General features: G+C 39.8%; 1 protein-coding gene across 2 annotated transcripts in view; it reads left to right on the top strand.

The window, feature by feature from the left end:
* clstn2a (calsyntenin 2a) overlaps positions 1 to 17,798 on the top strand; it is a 556,740-nt gene that overhangs the window by 240,330 nt on the left and 298,612 nt on the right. For both annotated transcript variants that reach the window (XM_072572819.1, XM_072572818.1), the window contains one exon: positions 979 to 1,101. In XM_072572819.1, the coding sequence (XP_072428920.1) occupies positions 979 to 1,101 (123 nt within the window). The remainder of the gene's footprint in view (positions 1 to 978; positions 1,102 to 17,798) is intronic.

The following is a 17,798-nucleotide window of genomic DNA, read 5'->3' on the forward strand; positions in this document are numbered from 1 at the left end:
TCAAGAGAATCTCTTGCAAAAGTTTGTTCAGCAATAATGCATCAGCAGTAATTACAGTGGCCTCAAAGCAATAGATGGCAAAATGGTGTATCCCAGTAATGTACTGTAGACTGGAGATCCAAGGTACACTACAGAGAATCACTTTAGTAGCATTAGCAAATTTCAAGTTAGGTGAATTTCTAAGTCAGCTTGTATGAAGGATCTGATTTCTTTTTCATATTCTTTCATGGGATGTGGGCATCACTGGCAAGGGTATTAGTTGCTCATTCCTGATAGCCCTTGAGAAGGTGATGATGGGAACCCACTGCTTGGGAATGGAGCTGTCCATGTGGTATATGTACAGTGCTGTCAGACAGGGCCTTCCAGGATTTTGATCCTGCAGCAGTGAACAAATGAGCATATATGTTCAAGTTGGATAGTGCATGACGGAGAGGGAGATTTGTAGATGATGTTCTGATGCATTTGTTGCCCTTAACATTAAAGAAAGATGGCTTAGAAGGAGCTTTGTTGAATTCTGGTTATTAAAACTCAGAAAGACTCTGCTTTCAATTTTCGATGACACACTCACTGAGTGCAAATCCACATCACAAGCAGAATCATCAGGCAGAGAAAATGTGCAGTGTAACAGAATTGACCAGCAGAGTATTAATCTGCTGTAAAGCTATTTTCAGTGCCAGTGTTAATGACAATGGCAGAGTCAGTATTCCAGAATAATGAAGCAAGTAGTTTAGTGTAGGGCCCTTAAAATTAGAAATCAAAATAGCAGAATATGGGACAGTGGAAGAAACGTACAACTTGAGCAGAAAACAAAATAAATATTTTTCATTGACATGTAGTCAATTACTTTGTGAAGCCAATACTCCTGGGTGGTACAATCATTTAGGATTTGCAAGCATTTATTCAGTATGATTTATTTGAAATGTATTTATTGGCACAGTCTGTTTCACACTTGTCTAATTGCATCATTTTTGTTTGTAGTAAACAAACACAAGCCATGGATTGAGACATCCTACCACGGTACAATAACAGAGAACAATGATACAGTTTTTCTGGATCCACCCCTGGTTGCACTGGATAAGGATGCACCTGTGCGCTATGCAGGTGAGTTGAAGCATCATTCGTCATCTTGAAGAACTGAACCTTATTACCGCTCTTGTTATATTTCATTGTGTCTGTGAAACGGTGTACTACTGATTGATTAGTATTGCACAGATTCTTTGACATCTTGCAATGCTCAATTCTATATCTCTGGAACATTTCCACCTTGAGTTTGAAAGAAGCAAATAGATTTGCAGATTTTCTAGCAGCAACTTGGTTGGCGGGGTGTAGAGAAAGTGAACAAAAAATAAGAGTTTTTTTAAAATGTGCTTGGAATCCATTCTGTGTCCTTAGTTGTGGGACATGTGTACCTATGTAGATGCCAATGAATGCACTTTATTTGTGGTTGGTGACCTGTAATGTGCAATTGTGGCTACAAGACCATTAGTGTAGCTATTAAAATAAAAGGTGTGCAGGTTTATGAAGTGCATTTGGAGAGAAACCCGATTTGAATTGATCAGGTTGCCATTGAAAGGGATAGCTATCTGATTCTAATTTGACAGCTGTATGAAAATAGCAAGAATAATTGCACTATTATTGATGTCATCAATAATAATTTACACCATTACAAGGCTCACTAATACCCTTGGCTTTGGAATCATTAAAATAGATTAGTCTTACACAACTAGTTGATTCCTAATGACCGAATATAGCTAGGGTCTCTGAATGTAATTAGTCTAGTGCTGTTGATATCAATAGTTTCAAGGTATTTCTTAGTCTTTGGTCTCATGTTATGACCTGTCAGATACATTTAATTAATAGGATAATATCTATTCAGCTACAGATTTGTGGCCCTGAATCGTTAATGAATTCAAGTCATGCTGGTTCTAATGCTGGAAGTTAACATTTGTATAACAGTATATTTTAGCGTTTTGTTAAGAGATAATTAAAATTTGAGAATGTTGAAGTATGTTTATTATCCAGTAGTTTCAGCTAATTAAGCTTGAAACAACTTTCCCAGTGATAATTTAGGGAATCCCCATTTTAATTTGCTTTGGTTTTCAAAAAAAATGTTGCATAATTTGAATTTATTATCCAACCCCTCATAATTTGTTGGAGGCTTTGAAAATCTGACCTGAAGTCAAGTAAGATCTGAGTGTGTGCCAATTTAGTCATAGTTACGCAAATGCTTTTCACACCCCCGCTCTCCTCGCTACTTTTGCCTCCAATATGTTGAAAGGTTGTCTAGTTAATGTTTCACAACTTAGCATACTGTTGCCTTTTCTGACTGACTCTTTACCTGCTGGATCTATTAGTTCAGATCTCTGTTGTGTTCCACTTGTTTCACCAACCCTGTTATTGTCTGGAGAATTTAATCTATATTTGTGGCACAATCAACATTATGCAAAGAGACTGTATCATGGAAAGACCTGAGGCCAAAGCTTTTGTGTCTGAAGTGAAATAACTTTGGCCGTGCTTTTTATGAGCTAATATGCGAAAGATTTTGTGTAGTTTAATGCATTCGCCTTATATGTTATAATTTAATAAAAATGATTTAAGGATTTAGATTAACATTTCTAACTGTGAAGACCCTGCTCATCCTATTTTTCTGCATTCTTAATTATGAAATGGGTAAAGAACTGTTTTAAAGTGAAGGATTGCTGAAAAGTTACTGCATGTTTCTGAAAGCAAGTAACCTGGCACACTCTGTTTACAGAACTGCTGGCTCCAGTAGTAGTTGAAGTGTAGTTTGTAGATGAGTTAGAACCAAAAGATGTGTACAAGTGGAGATTCAACAAGCAAAAAGACCCTGATTGGATTGTGAACCAGTTATCGGTTATCACTAACAAAGATCTGAACAACATAATGAGAGAAGCAATCAGATCCTGACCAGCTCAGGATGGTCAGCTGTCAGATGGTCAAATGAACAGCTGACCAGCTGTTCTCTACAGCAAAACACACTTTAGGCCTGAAGGAGGTCAGTGTATTTTTCCTTTAGTTGTTGCAAGCTCTGACTTTTAATTAATAAGTCAGAGATCTCTTATAAGTGTGAGCCAGACTCTGGTTCTGACAAACGAGTGGAAGCAGAAGAAAGGAAGACTGAGAAGCAGTGTTCTGATCAGTACAAACCATCTCTGTAGAACAGAGAACACTACACTGATCTCCCATGTTTCCCTTTGCCCATAACACCCATGATATTTTTCCTGTCAATATCTGTGTTCGAATGTGTAGGGGGATTAGAGTTTTAAGTAGTGACCTTATATGTCGACAGTTCATAATGGTTTACCTGTGGCATCTATTTACCTGGAATAAATAACAACACATAGTGATGCTGGTTAAGTACAGAAATCTATTCTGTACATGCCATCAATCTGGTCTAAAAGAAAGGTAAATTGTGAGGATTTTGTTTACTTTTATAAAGTCTTTAACTTTTGTAATGGCTCAGAATCATGGAGCTTGGTTTCTAGGATGCTACTACAGTGAGGCATAGCAGAACTCACAAAGATTGCTCTTGTGTTTGCATATTAAATTAAACGTATATTTCTGTTGGTAGGGCACCTTTAAAACAATGGAAATAAATCCACCTTTAACTTAAACTAATAATAAAAATACAATAATTTTCACTAGTTAGATTACTTACAGTGTGGAAACAGGCCCTCCGGCCCAACAAGTCCACACCGCCCCGCCGAAGCGTAACCCACCCCTACCCCTACATCAACATCTACCCCTTACCTAACACTACGGGCAATTTAGCATGGCCAATTCACCTAACCTGCACATCTTTGGACTGTGGGAGGAAACCAGAGCACCCGGAGGAAACCCACGCAGACACGGGGAGAACGTGCAAACTCCACACAGTCAGTCGCCTGAGGCGGGAATTGAACCCGGGTCTCCGGCGCTGCGAGGCAGCAGTGCTAACCACTGTGCCACCGTACCGCCCACAATATATTAAGATAATTATACATCATTGTATGATTTTATAATATTCAAAAGAAATCATCAGTGTATAAATGCAATTTGTGCAGCTCTTCAAGTTACGATATGCAAATATCCTCAAATCAGAGTTTACTTTTGAAGAAAATTTGTTTGGAGGCTGAAATGTGAAGAATACTCCTTTTTTTGTGTGAATAGTAAAAAGATCTTATGATCTGTGCAATTTAATCTCGAACACAAGTTGCCACATTCTAGAGAAAAAATAACAGATAGGCTTGGACAGGGTAGAGGATGGATAGAGAAGGTTAATTTAAGGAGTTGAAATCTTGGAAATAATTTAGGTCAATGGATTTCTTAACACTTGATCCATGTTATTTCACACAGCACTGGACCGAACCAAACCCTTCACGAATGACATTACTGTGTTGCAGACAATTGATCTCCTTTCCTCAATAATACTTAAATGCAGAACTTCGTTAGAAGTATTGTGACAAAATGAAATTCATTATGCAGTTCGACTCTAGTAACAAGCATTACTATAGATGTATACAAGAAATGTGAGTAGACTTGCTCATTTGATTTAGATGATACTGTGACACAGGCTACTAGACGAGACGGGATTGATGTTTGCAAGGAGGGAAGGTGTTAGTAATACTGGAAAGTGTGAAAATAGGTAAGTCCCCTGTGCCAGATGGGATTTATCCTAGGATACTCTGGGAAGCCAGGGAGGAGATTGCAGAGCTGTTGGCTTTAATCTTTATGTCATCGATGTCTACAGAAATAGTGTCAGAAGACTGGAGGATAGCAAATACAGTCATAGAGTCACAGAGATGTACAGCATGGAAACAGACCCTTCAGTCCAACCTGTCCATGTCGACCAGATATCCCAACCCAATCTAGTCCCACCTGCCAGCACCCGGCCCATATCCCTCCAAACCCTTCCTATTCATATGCCCATCCAAATGCCTTTTAAATGTTGCAATTGTACCAGCCTCCACCACTTCCTCTGGCAACTCATTCCATACACGTACTACCTTCTGTGTGAACAAGTTGCCCCATGAGTCTCTTTTATATCTTTCCCCTCTCACCTTAAACCTATGCCCTCTAGTTCTGGCCTCCCTGACCCCAGGGAAAAGTCTTTGCCTATTTACCCTATCCATGCCCCTTATAATTTTGTAAACCTCTATAAGGTCACCCCTCAGCCTCCGATGCCCCAGGGAAAACAGCCCCAGCCTGTTCAGCCTCTCCCTATAGCTCAAATCCTCCAACCCTGGCAATATCCTTGTAAATCTATTCTGAACCCTTTCAAGTTTCGCAACATCTTTCTGATAAGAAGGAGACCAGAATTGCACGCAATATTCCAACAGTGGCCTAACCAACAGCCACAACATGACCTGCCAACTCCTGTACTCAATACACTGACCAATAAAGGAAAGAATACCAAATGCCTTCTTCACTATCCTATCTAACTGTGACTGCACTTTCAAGGGGCTATGAACCTGCACTCCAAGGTCTCTTTGTTAAGCAACTCTCCCTCGGACCTTACCATTAAGTGTATAAGTCCTGCTATGATTTGCTTTCCCAAAATGCAGCACCTCACATTTATCTGAATTAAACTCCATCTGTCACTTCTCAGCCCATTGGCCCATCTGGTCCAGATCCTGTTGTAATCTGAGGTAACCCTCTTTGGTGTCCACTACATCTCCAATTTTGGTGTCATTTGCAAACTTACTAACTGTACCTCTTACGCTTGCATCCAAATCATTTATGTAAATGACAAAAAGTAGTGATCCCAGCACCGATCCTTGTGGCACTCCACTGGTCACATCCAGTCTGAAAAACAACCCTCTACGACCACTCTCTGTCTTCCACCTTTGAACCAGTTCTGTATCCATATGGTTAGTTCTCCCTGTATTCCGTGAGATCTAACCTTGCTAATCAGTCTCCCATGGGGAACCTTGTCTAGTGCCTTACTGAAGTCCATATAGATCACATCTATCGCTCTGCCCTCATCAATCCTCTTTGTTACTTCCTCAAAAAACTCAATCAAGTTTGTGAGACATGATTTCCCACGCACAAAGCCATGTTGACTATCCCTAATCAGTCCTTGCCTTTCCAAATACATGTACATCCTGTCCCTCAGGATTCCCTCCAACAACTTGCTCACCACTGACACCAGGCTCACTGGTCTATAGTTCCCTGGCTTGTCCTTACCACCTTTTGTTAAACAGTGGCACCACGTTAGCCAACCTAACAGTCTTCCGGCACCTCACCTGTGACTATGGTTGATACAAATATCTGTAGCTTCCCACAGAGTTCTAGGGTACACCTGATCAGATCCTGGGAATTTATCCAACTTTACCCGTTTCAAGACATCCAGCATTTCCTCTTCTGTCATGTGAACATTTTGCAAGATGTCACCATCTATTTACCTACAATCTCTATTTTCTATAAATGTAGTGACCCTGTTCAAGAAGGGGAGTAGAGACAACTCTGGTAATTATACACCAGTGAGCCTTACTTTGGTTGTGGGGTAAGGTGTTGGAAAAGGTTGTAAGACATAGGATTTATAATCATCCAGAGAGGAATAAGTTGATTAGGGATAGTCAACACAGTTTTGTGAAAGGTAGGTCATACTTCACAAACCTTATTGAGTTCTTTGAGATAGTGACCAAACAGGTGGATGATGGTAAAGCGGTTGGTGTGGTTTTTATGGATTTTGGTAAGGCATTTGATGAGGTTCTCCATGGTAGGCTATTGCACAAAATACGGAGGCATGGGATTGAGGGTGATTTAGTAGTTTGGATCAGAAGTTGGCTAGCTGAAAGAAGACAGAGGGTGGTGGTTGATTGGAAATGTTCATCCTGGGGTTCAGTTATTAGTGGTGTACCACAAGGATTTGTTTTGGGTCCACTATAAAAGTTAAATATTTTATAAAAGTAAACAAAATCCCCACAATTTACCTTTCTTTTAGACCCAGATTGACAGGATGTACAGAATAGATTTCTGTACTTAACTAGCTTCACTATTTATTGCTATTTATTTCTGGTAAATAGACTCCACAGGTAAACATAAAAATGTTTGTCATTTTTATAAATGACTTGGATGAGGGCATAGAAGGATGGTTAGTAAATTTGCGGATGACACTCAGGTCGGTGGAGTTGTGGATAGTGCTGAAGGATGTTGCAAGTTACAGAGGGACATAGGTAAGCTGCAGAGTTGGGCTGAGAGGTGGCAAATGGAGTTTAATGCCAAAAGTGTGAGGTGATTCCCTTTGGAAGGAGCAACAGGAATAAAAAATATTGGACTAATGGTAAGATTCTTGAAAGTGTAGATGAGCAGAGAGATCTCAGTATCCACGTACATAGATCCTTGAAAGTTGCCACCCAGGTTGATAGGGTTGTTAAGAAGGCATACGGTGTGTTAGCTTTTATTGGTAGAGGGATTGAGGTTTGGAACCATGTGCTCATGCTGCAGCTGTACAAAACTCTGGTGCGGCTGCACTTGAAGTGTTACGTACAGTTCTGGTTGCCGCATTATAGGAAGAACATGGAAGCTTTGGAAAGGATTCAGAGGAGATTTACTTGGATGTTGCCTGGTATGGAGGGAAAATCTTATGAGGAAAGGCTGAGGGACTTGAGGCTGTTTTCATTAGAGAGAAGAAGTTTGAGAAGTGACTTAATTGCAATATATAAGATAATCAGAGGGTTAGATAGGGTGGGCAGTGAGAGCCTTTTTCGTCAGATGGTGATGGCTAGTATGAAGGGACATAGCTTTAAATTGAGGTGTGATAGATATAGGACAGATGCCAGAGGTAGTTTCTTTACTCAGAGTAGTAGTAGGGGCATGGGACACACTGCCTGCTACAACAGTAGACTCACCAACTTTAAGGGCATTTAAATTGTCATTGGATAAACATTTGGATGAAAATGAAATAGTGTAGTTTAGATGGGTTTCGGATTGGTTTCACAGTTTGGTGCAACGTTGAGGGCCGAAGGGCGTGTACTGCGCTGTAATGTTCTATGTTCTATGATGCATCTGACTCAATTTAGATCTGAACACTGCAAAATGCTTGGATTTTTTTTTCCTGAGTTTCTGCTTACACTCACTTGTGTATTAGTAAGCCGAGAATTTGTCATAAACCAGTGCAATCAGATATGATTTAGAAATATTTCCTTTTTTGTCATGAAGTTCTCACCCATGCCTTCATTGCCTTTCGTTCTAGCATTGCTGGCTGCATTCTTTTCACCCTAAGCTTGTAATCATTCAAAACTCTGTTGTCCATTTTATTATTAACTATCAGTCAGATCTGGTCTCCTCTCACCCTTTGTGCTCACAGACCTATGTTACCTCCCAATCAAGCAATATCGTGATTCAAAATTGCTTACCTTGTTTACAAATCCGTCTGTGTCCTTGCCTCTCTCTATCTCTGTAATCTCCTCCAACCACGATCTTTTAATATGTGCGTTCCTTTTGGTGTATTCCCGATCACAATTGCCACATCATCAGTAGTGTGCTTTTAATTGTCTCGATTCCATTTCCCTCCTGACACCTCTATGTCTCTACCGTGTCTGCCATCTTTAAGACTTCCTTAAAACTTTCCTTGATCATTTCACCGAACACTTCCATTGTGGCTTGCAGTCATATTTTGTTTTATATTGCTCCTGTTAACTGGTGTGGGATGTTCCATTGTGTGAAAGGTGCAACATAAAATAGCATGTTCAAAATTGCTGGTTTCGGGATAATTCTTAATTTAGTGCAGATTTATAGCAAACTTTGAATACAGTGGAAAATGGGTTATCCATCATCAAAAAAAAGTAAACACGATAACCATATACTCCCAAGAGTAACCCAATTTTAAAGCACTGAAAATTATTTTCTATTTAGATTGGAGAATGATAACTTCCTTTGTAAATCTAACAACAACATTCATACCCTTTCAAAAGGTATCCTTGTATCCAAAGATTGTAGCTTGGAACTTCTTGAACGAACGTAATTCGTGGAAAATCCCAAAGGTGATTAGTTCATCCCAGGGATACGGATGGATTCATAGGTGGGATTTGCTTCAAGCTGCTGCTGCTAGTAGCTACTCCTGCCAGGGTGATGTGTTGTCATGGTTCACCATGCTCATCTGTCTTGCATCGTCCTCACACATCCACTGTAGCTCTTCTGCAACTGCCCTGTAATATCCGTCATCCAACTGTGCCGAGGTCAATCCATCTTTCTGATGACCTCCAACTTGCCTTCTAAAAATTAATCCCTGTAGCTTTTCCGCTCTGGTCAAAAGGTCAAAGTACTGACATTCTTAAGCACTTTTAAAATCGAGCTCAAAAAATTGCAGTACCTTCAATTGCTGAATGCAATATAGAAACAAACTCCCTGACATTTTGCATTGGTTGTGCCATATCTGCAGAATTGTGCCAAAACCATCAGCACAGTCTTACAAAAATCATGCGAGGCCATCGTGATTAAATGTATTTTTCTGCTTTGTTCTAACAACTTGCCACCATCCAGTGAAGGATGTGAGAATGTGCAGGGTTATGGAGTCCTCTAAAAGATAGTGTAGAGTTTTCCCCTCACTGATGTGGTGTGAGAATGAAAAATATCAAGTTTCTTTTTAGATTAGATTACTTACAGTGTGGAAACAGGCCCTTCAGCCCAACAAGTCCACACCGCCCCACCGAAGCACAACCCACCCATACCCCTACATTTAACCCTTACCTAACACTACGGGCAATTTAGCATGTGCACCTAACCTGCACATCTTTGGACTGTGGGAGGAAACCCACGCAGATACTGGGAGAATGTGCAAACTCCACACAGTCAGTTGCCTGAGGTGGGAATTGAACCCGGGTCTCTGGTGCTGTGAGGCAGCAGTGCTAACCACTGTGCCACTGTGCCGCCCAAAAAGTTCTCAACGACAGAAAAGTGTTTCCTAATTTCTTCCTTTCCCCCTCAAGCCAATGGCAAGTTCAGAATCCCGCCATTGAGTGACAACCATTGAGTTATTTCCATGTATTTGCATTTCATTTTAGCCCCAACTTAACTCATGCATACTCTATTTCCAATTCCGCTTTCATTAAGCAAGAAGCCAGATGGTGGAAATTTCCGAATTATATATCTAAGCGGGTGCAGCTTGCCAAATGCTTGTCATGACTATCATCCTTCTTCAGAGCAATATCCCTGAGGCACCATGGTAACCATCTTCCTTCACCCATCATTCATGCAAACTAACACTCAGTCACTATTTTAGCCTTTCAACATTTTGGATACTAGTGACTTCACAAAAATATTTCTCCATCATAATTCTGATATGCATTTATACAGCATTTTACACAATTTTACAGTGAATTTTAAAGTGAAATCATTCTTATGATTTGGGAAATACATTAACCATATTTGTGTGCATTAAGGTCCTAAAAATGACTAAATCATTTGTGTTAACATTTCCTGCATCAGTTTGGCGTTACTTCATGATTCATTTGATCATCCTGATATTAAAAGAAAGTTTTCATAAGTTACCCTCACATCTGCCTGCATTTTTTTCAAATACTTTTCTCTGGCTAGTCCAGCATTTATTACCCACCCTTAACTACCTTGGAGCAAGTGGTGATGAGCTGTCATTTTGAACAGTTGTAGTCCGTGGTGGGTTGGATTGTATGTTTATCTGCAGTGCTGTTAGGAAGCGAGTGTCAGGATTTTAACCCAGTGACAGTGAAGGAATGGTGATATGTTTCCAAACTGGATGGTGTCGAGGTTCTTGACTGATGCTGGAATTTCATCCAGGCAAGCGAAGGGTATTCTGTGACACTCCTGACTTGTAGCTCTGCATATGGAGAACAGGCTGTCAGCAGTCTGTTCTGACCATAGTTGATGGAAATACTGGACAAGTTAGATTCCAGCGATTTCTCACCAAAACTTATCAAACCCAGCTCAATAAGTATTTACCCTGCACCTATGGCATCCCTTGTGTCTGAGTCTACCCTCAACTTACCGTGAATCTTTCCCAGAAGAACTTGTCACTGCCAGAATGTTCACAACTGACCGGATTCACTTGCTTCCATGTGCCATTTTTAAAAGGCTACTGTACACCTGGACAATCACTATTGGTCCAGAGCCGCCACACAGGTTGTTCTGTTATACCGTGCTTTTCGTCAACACAAATTCACTGGAGCGTGATTGACGAATTGGGGACACTTTTTCTCCGGCGCAAACTTTTAAAACATGCATTGGCTATAACACGATTAGAGCACCAGCACTATAAGCACAGTTCCTAAAGTGCCATTTTTCTAGAATGTGGGCATTGCATAAGAACACAACCATTGTGTTCCTAAAGTGCCATTTTTCTAGAATGTGGGCATTGCATAAGAACACAACCATTGTGTGAAAGAAGAACTGACTTTACATGAATGCTGCTATTCTTAGGTAAGGGAAAATCAGCACTGTGCTGTGTGGGCAGGAACCTGGAAGCTCAGCTGGCTGGGGTGATGCACACAGGACATAGTCTTCCCTCAGGACCAGCAGAGGAGCCCACAACACCAGATCATGGCAGCATGACCTAAGGTTTCCAATCAGCTCAGTCCAGTCCTATCAGTATGGAGAAATGCCCCTCACAGTAGAAAAGAAGTCAACATTTTTCTGCACTCCCCAACAGAAGTATCATCATCTTCTATCTCATACCTTGCACTCACTCTATCTCTGTATGACAGCCACCTCCCACTAAATCTCATGCTCTACCACTCTCACAATTGCCTGCACCATCTTTCCTCATAGGCTGTCACCCACCCAGTTCCTGACAGTGCCAACCTGCATGACCCCTGCACTGCCGCACCCCTCTCTTGAGACATCTCCTGTACCAAACATAACAGCTGCTCTTACTACTTCCATCTCCCACAATACATGTATGTGTCTCATTCCAGGAGGAAAACAGCCCACAGTGGGGCAGAGGGAGTACAGACGGATGTTGAACTGCCCCAAATTCAGTTTCTCATCCCTTGTGCGGAAAGAATCCTGACTCTGACTACACAAGTAGCTGATTGACTGTGTTCAAGCCCTTCAACTGGTGCCAGAGACTGCTCCTGACTTACTGAGAGGTGTCTGTCCCCCTTGACTTGACTGAGGCCTGCTGTCAATCATGACAAGCTTCTTGGCTATGTGTTTGCACAAAGCAGCAAGACAGAATTGATAAACAGATCAGAGATCTACCATGAGGTTTCTTAGAATCTGGCACATGCAAGATGCCAATATCTGTGGATGTGGGGTGCATGGGGCCAGTGCCCAATGAGTGTGCCTGGAGATGTTATTGTCTTTTGTCTCAGCATAGCGGTCCTTTCAAGCAAGTGGTGAATTAAAGTTGCCAGCTACTTGATCTGATTTTCATATTGGATTTTCTTGACATATACCTTGTTTGGCACGTTAGTGAAATGGGGAAGCAGAATATTAGTAAAGTGAGCAGTAGTATTAACAAGGTAATTAATGACCAATTGGCGATTTGGCTGTGCCCAGTGAAAATCACACTATCCTGCATGTAGTAAGATTAAAAGTTGCAGTGAAATGTGACTGACGAGAGATGGGCCTTGCTGGATTTCTCATCCAATGTTGTTAAAAATCTCCCCATAGTTTGTGCACTCCAGCCCTTATAAGATTCTGCCCATGTTTTATTTTTGCAATTTTGTTGCTGTAACTGAGCATTTTCACAAGAGGCTATTTTTGTATTTACAACAAAAGAGTGTACGTTTTTGACACGGAAGCAAAGAAAAAGGCCAAAATAAAAAGACCTATTGCTTACAAGTAGGATTAATGTAGGTAAGTCAATGCGGACTTGATGGATCCAAAGGTTATTTCTGTGCTGACTCTGTACCAGCAAAAAGATTGACCCTTTTTTCTCCAGCAATTTACTTGACAGACACTCAATCCCAATGATGTGTCACTGCTCTCTTCACTGTAGAATTTTTTTTGAACTGACATGGTTGCAGTTGTTTCCTTCTGGTAACCTCTCGTACATTTCTTAAATGTGCTTCTTTCTCCATTACTATATCTCTCCAAGATTCAATGACCAGCTAACTTACTTACATTTCTTATCTTTGACTATTTTGAGGACAATAAAACTGCTTAAGCCTTCTCTCTAGCTGTGATGGCCTGAAGACATCCACAGACATAAAACCAAACTGTTCTCCTGCTGGAATGGACATTTTCTTCTGAACTCTGGCTGTTTGTCTCTGGTGTAGGTCTAAAAGCTGCATTTAATAAACACCCCAGCAATTATCCCCCAGGTCACTTGCTAGTCATCTAACTAATGCTATCTTGAAAAGGCTATCTTTTGCTCATTGATTGAGATGAATTTCTGCTCTCTTCTTATAAGTCATGACTCCATGTCGCCAAAATCTAAAACCTCTTAATGACTAATTTTGAATCCAAGTTTGTAGAAATAATAACATAAATGTTCATCATACTTTCCACAGATTCTTTAACTCTTAACTGCTCTGGTCACCACAGTTGTTCCAGTTCATCATTGCTACTACACATGATGGATATTGTGGGTTTTTAAAATTAGATTACTTACAGTGTGGAAACAGGCCCTTCTGCCCAATAAGTCCACACCAACCCTCCAAAGAGCAACCCACCCGACCCTTCGCCTAACACTACAGGAAATTTAGCATGGCCAATTCTCCTAACCTGCACATTTTTTGGACTGTGGGAGGAAATTGGAGCACCCGGAGGAAACCCACACAGACACGAGGAGAATGTGCAAACTCTACACAGACAGTTGCCTGAGGCGGGAATTGACCCGGGTCTCTGGTGCTGTGAGGCAGCAGTGCTAACCACTGTGCCACCGTGCCACCCTGTTTTGAGGTGATGATAATGACATTAAATGTCAGGGAGTGTTGATTGACATCTAGCTTGTTAGCATTGTTCCTTGTCCAACACTTGTGTGGCACTCATGTCACCTGCAGCCTCTCAGCTCAAGCTAAATTGTATTCATGTGTTGCTGCATATGGAACATGAATTGCTTCAGTATCTGCGGAGTTGCAAATGGTACTCGACATTGTGCTATCATCAGCCAGCTTCATGACCTTATGATACAAATAAAGATCTTAAAGCAGTGGTTGAATTTGTTGGAGCTCAGATGCTACCCTGAGGATTTCCTGCAGTGATGTTTTAGGACTGAAATGAATAATCTTTAACAACAACAATTTTCGTTTGTGCTAGGTATGACTCCAACCAATGAAGAGATTTCCCCCAATTTCCCCCTTTTGCTAGAAGTAATTGTTGCCACACTTAATGGCAGTCACTTCTTCTTTGTAATTCAACTCCTGTGTTACCCATTTAGATCATTATGTTAAAAAAGAAGGCATGACTATGAATGTAAACTGTTTTTTTAAAAGGGTATTACGGATTGTATTGGTTTTTGATTTTCGGTTGCTATCAAGATCTTTACATTATTTGCAAATGATGACTTGACTTTAAAATAGATTACAAGGTTAATTTTGGACACCTGTTTAAAGACCTAAATGATGTACTTCTAGTTTTTGTTAACTTTTGAATTTCACCATTTTGTGGAAAGGATAGCATAATTGGGTATAAAGTATTAGACAGAAATACTTTAGGATACATAATGTACAATTTAGACATGAGTGAGTTGTGAAATTGTGCATAAATTATGCAGCTGAAATTGGTAAATTGCGGGACTTCCTATTCCATTTCTCCAGTCTCTTTCTGGTTTCATGTGAGGATACAATTATTGACCTTGGAATGTTTTTTTTCTACTGTCAATACTGTTTTACTCTGTTGAAATGCTGCTTGATTTGAGGAAGAATCAGATCTTTGGGCATGAAATGTTGCGTGTTCAGACTCTAAATTAGATTGGTCATTAATCACAGCAGGATTTGATCAAATCACAAATAGCAACCTGGAGTAAAAAAGGAATAGGGATCTTTCTTGTAATTGTAAGTAGTTTCTTTTTGCTTTATTGCTGTTCTAGGCTAAGAGGATTTTTTTCTTTCCATAATAAAGTTTAAGTTGTTCATTTTTGTAAAAAAATCAAATTTACAGCAAGTTCCTAGATTGCATTTCTCCAGTTTAGAAATTGTAGAGCAATGTGTTCAGGAATGAGTGCCTCAAGTGAATGTTTGTGAAATATGCTCGTTCCCTCGGGAATATTATGATGTGAAGTAGATAATTTCTCAATTTGCAAAAATTTCACTTTTGATAACGAATTAATTGACATGAAGGAAATTGCATTTGAGTTTGCCTGATTATTCCTGGCTGTTTGAAGTCAATTCCCACCAGCCTATTGTTATGGAAACATCCAGCCTGCCCACTGGTTGAATTTCTCCTGAACCCAACAGATCAGGGAGATCCAAAATGCTTTCCTTGCATGTACGGCATGGTTAATAAAGCTGTGATGACTAACTCATTCAATATCATTAGGAAGAGAATGCATGGTTCGTAATACATAATACATTGTTGCTATTGTCATGGAGAATTACCAGGAGACAAGGAGAGTTCTTCAAGAAGGTGATCTTTTATTTGCAAACAAAAGCTGTGACAACCAGAAAGCAAATTCATGATTGTCCCCCAAGCTTGGAGTCTGTTTTTTAAATACCTTTTAGTTATCATGCTTTCTTTGGGTTTATCAGCATCTCCAATTGTGTTAGTCAGGGCTATCTTTCTGCAGTTATACAACAAACCAATAATGTTAATTCATGTTATCTCTCTACTTCTGCCCCTATGGTTTTTTCTACTTCAAACTTAATCTTACTTTACTATATTATGCTTAGATATTTACTATTACATCTGCCACAATGATCTTCAGCCCTAGGTTAACCCTATTACAACATGCTTACATTTGCCTATATGTCACATTATTTTGATTAACCTGATTATGCTGCCGTTGGTACCTAACCTAATTATACTACCTAACTAACATAATTATATCACCATTGTTCTATACCCGATTGATGTAGTATTCCACGGATCCTTGTAACATTTGACCAGTCCTCATGTTTAACCCTTCACATGCCCTTATGCTCTTTATTTTGCACACTATAAAATAAAGCAAAGAACTCTGAATGCTGGTTAACTCAAGTAAACAAAAATAGAAATTGCTGGAAAAAGTCAACAGGTCTTTAGCATCTGTGGAGATAGAGTTAACATTTCAAATCCAGTCATTCTTGATACTGACACACCCGCTGAGTCTCTCCGGCACTCTGTTTCTATACATGATTATAATGTTGGCCAGTATATTTATTTCTAATTTTTAATTTGATGTGTTGATATGTTAAGCATATAACATTGTCTCTAACATGGCAGCAATTGTAGAAACTATTAACTTGTGTGTCAAGAATTTTCAAATAGACACCAACTAAAGCATTTCAAAGGTCCTCTGGTGTGTTACGATTTGTTCTCTGAGTGAAACCCACCAGAGTTAATTAAAAGATCTTTCTGACAAGTTATCAACTTTCTGAAGAAAGGTCTTGGACAATTTCCAAATGCCTGTGTTTTGTGAGTGCATTAGAGAACTCCAGCAGTATATAGCTGCTGATGTAACATGGGAGGACAGAGGATTGAAGGCACCAATATATGCAATTTTAAGTAATGCTCTCTCAGCCTCATGCAAATATTTATTAAATCAATATAAATTAAAAGTTTTGTACCTTTTCACAAACTTAACGATTGTTATTATTTGAAATCTGTGTTTGGTGTGTTATCCAAATTTACAGTTACTGTTACGACAAATCAGCCCATTTCAACTTGCCTGACTTATGCTATTTTCTTTGCTGTCCTAGTATTTAAGCAAAGAAAGGGTGGTCAACAGATTGTTGGTGCAGACAAAATTAAATAAACATGCACATTCTTTCAAGTCAATGAAAATTAAGATTTAAAGAGCAGCAGGAGGTCACAAACAAAGATTAAGAGCTAATAAAAGGAACTTACAAGAGAAATTAAAACCAACATAAATAATAATAATAGATGAAAAAGAGGATAGTCAGGAACAACATTGGCCCCTCAAACATAAGTAGTCGTGATATTATCAGTGGCAATAATGGCTTGGCAAACATGCTGAATGATTGCTCTTAATCTATCTTTACAGAGCAGGATATTGTGCTGGATATTTCAAGAAAACTAATATTGAGTCAGATATAGGAATTCACCAAAATACCAAATGTATCACCAAATAGCAGTAAAGAAAATAATACTGGCTCTAAGTGAACGCAAATGGCCAGTACCACATAATTTTCATCTCAGATTTTTAAAAGAAATTCTAATTAGAATTAGGCTTATTGTCACACGTACTCAAGTTACAAAAGAACATTGATAAGCGTACAGTGTCACCAACACGTGGCACCATCTTAGGTATCGAGTACCTAGGTGCAAATCGTAGTTACAAAATATGGAGAAAATAAAGAAACAAGTCTCACGACATTAAAGGTATACAGAGAATAAGTTAGGAAAATAAGAAATAAAGCTAAAAAGATAGACATTTTGGTCTTTCTATGAGGGCTTCCAAATGGTCTGACTGAGCTCCACCCAGTTCCCAACGAGTAGCCATCTTTGCTCTGGGTCCACTGGCTGTTCTGCACCGCTCCAGGCTGCTGGCTGTCCCCATTGGCTGGCCACTGCAACTCTGCGCGAGAGAGAGAAAAAAGGAAAAAGGAACAGACAAAGCAGTTGAGCTGCCATCTTTTCAGTAGAGCCTTCCAGATACCCCAACAATCTCCCGAAGGTTCATTGTTTTACTTGGAAAATCATCAATCTCACTCTGCTCTGTAAAACCGTGAGAGTGTAAAAACAGGACATTATAGAAAAGCTAGCCAAATGTCTGT

Source organism: Chiloscyllium punctatum, chromosome 6 (genome assembly GCF_047496795.1).
Source record: "Chiloscyllium punctatum isolate Juve2018m chromosome 6, sChiPun1.3, whole genome shotgun sequence".
In the NCBI taxonomy this organism is placed as follows: domain Eukaryota; kingdom Metazoa; phylum Chordata; class Chondrichthyes; order Orectolobiformes; family Hemiscylliidae; genus Chiloscyllium; species Chiloscyllium punctatum.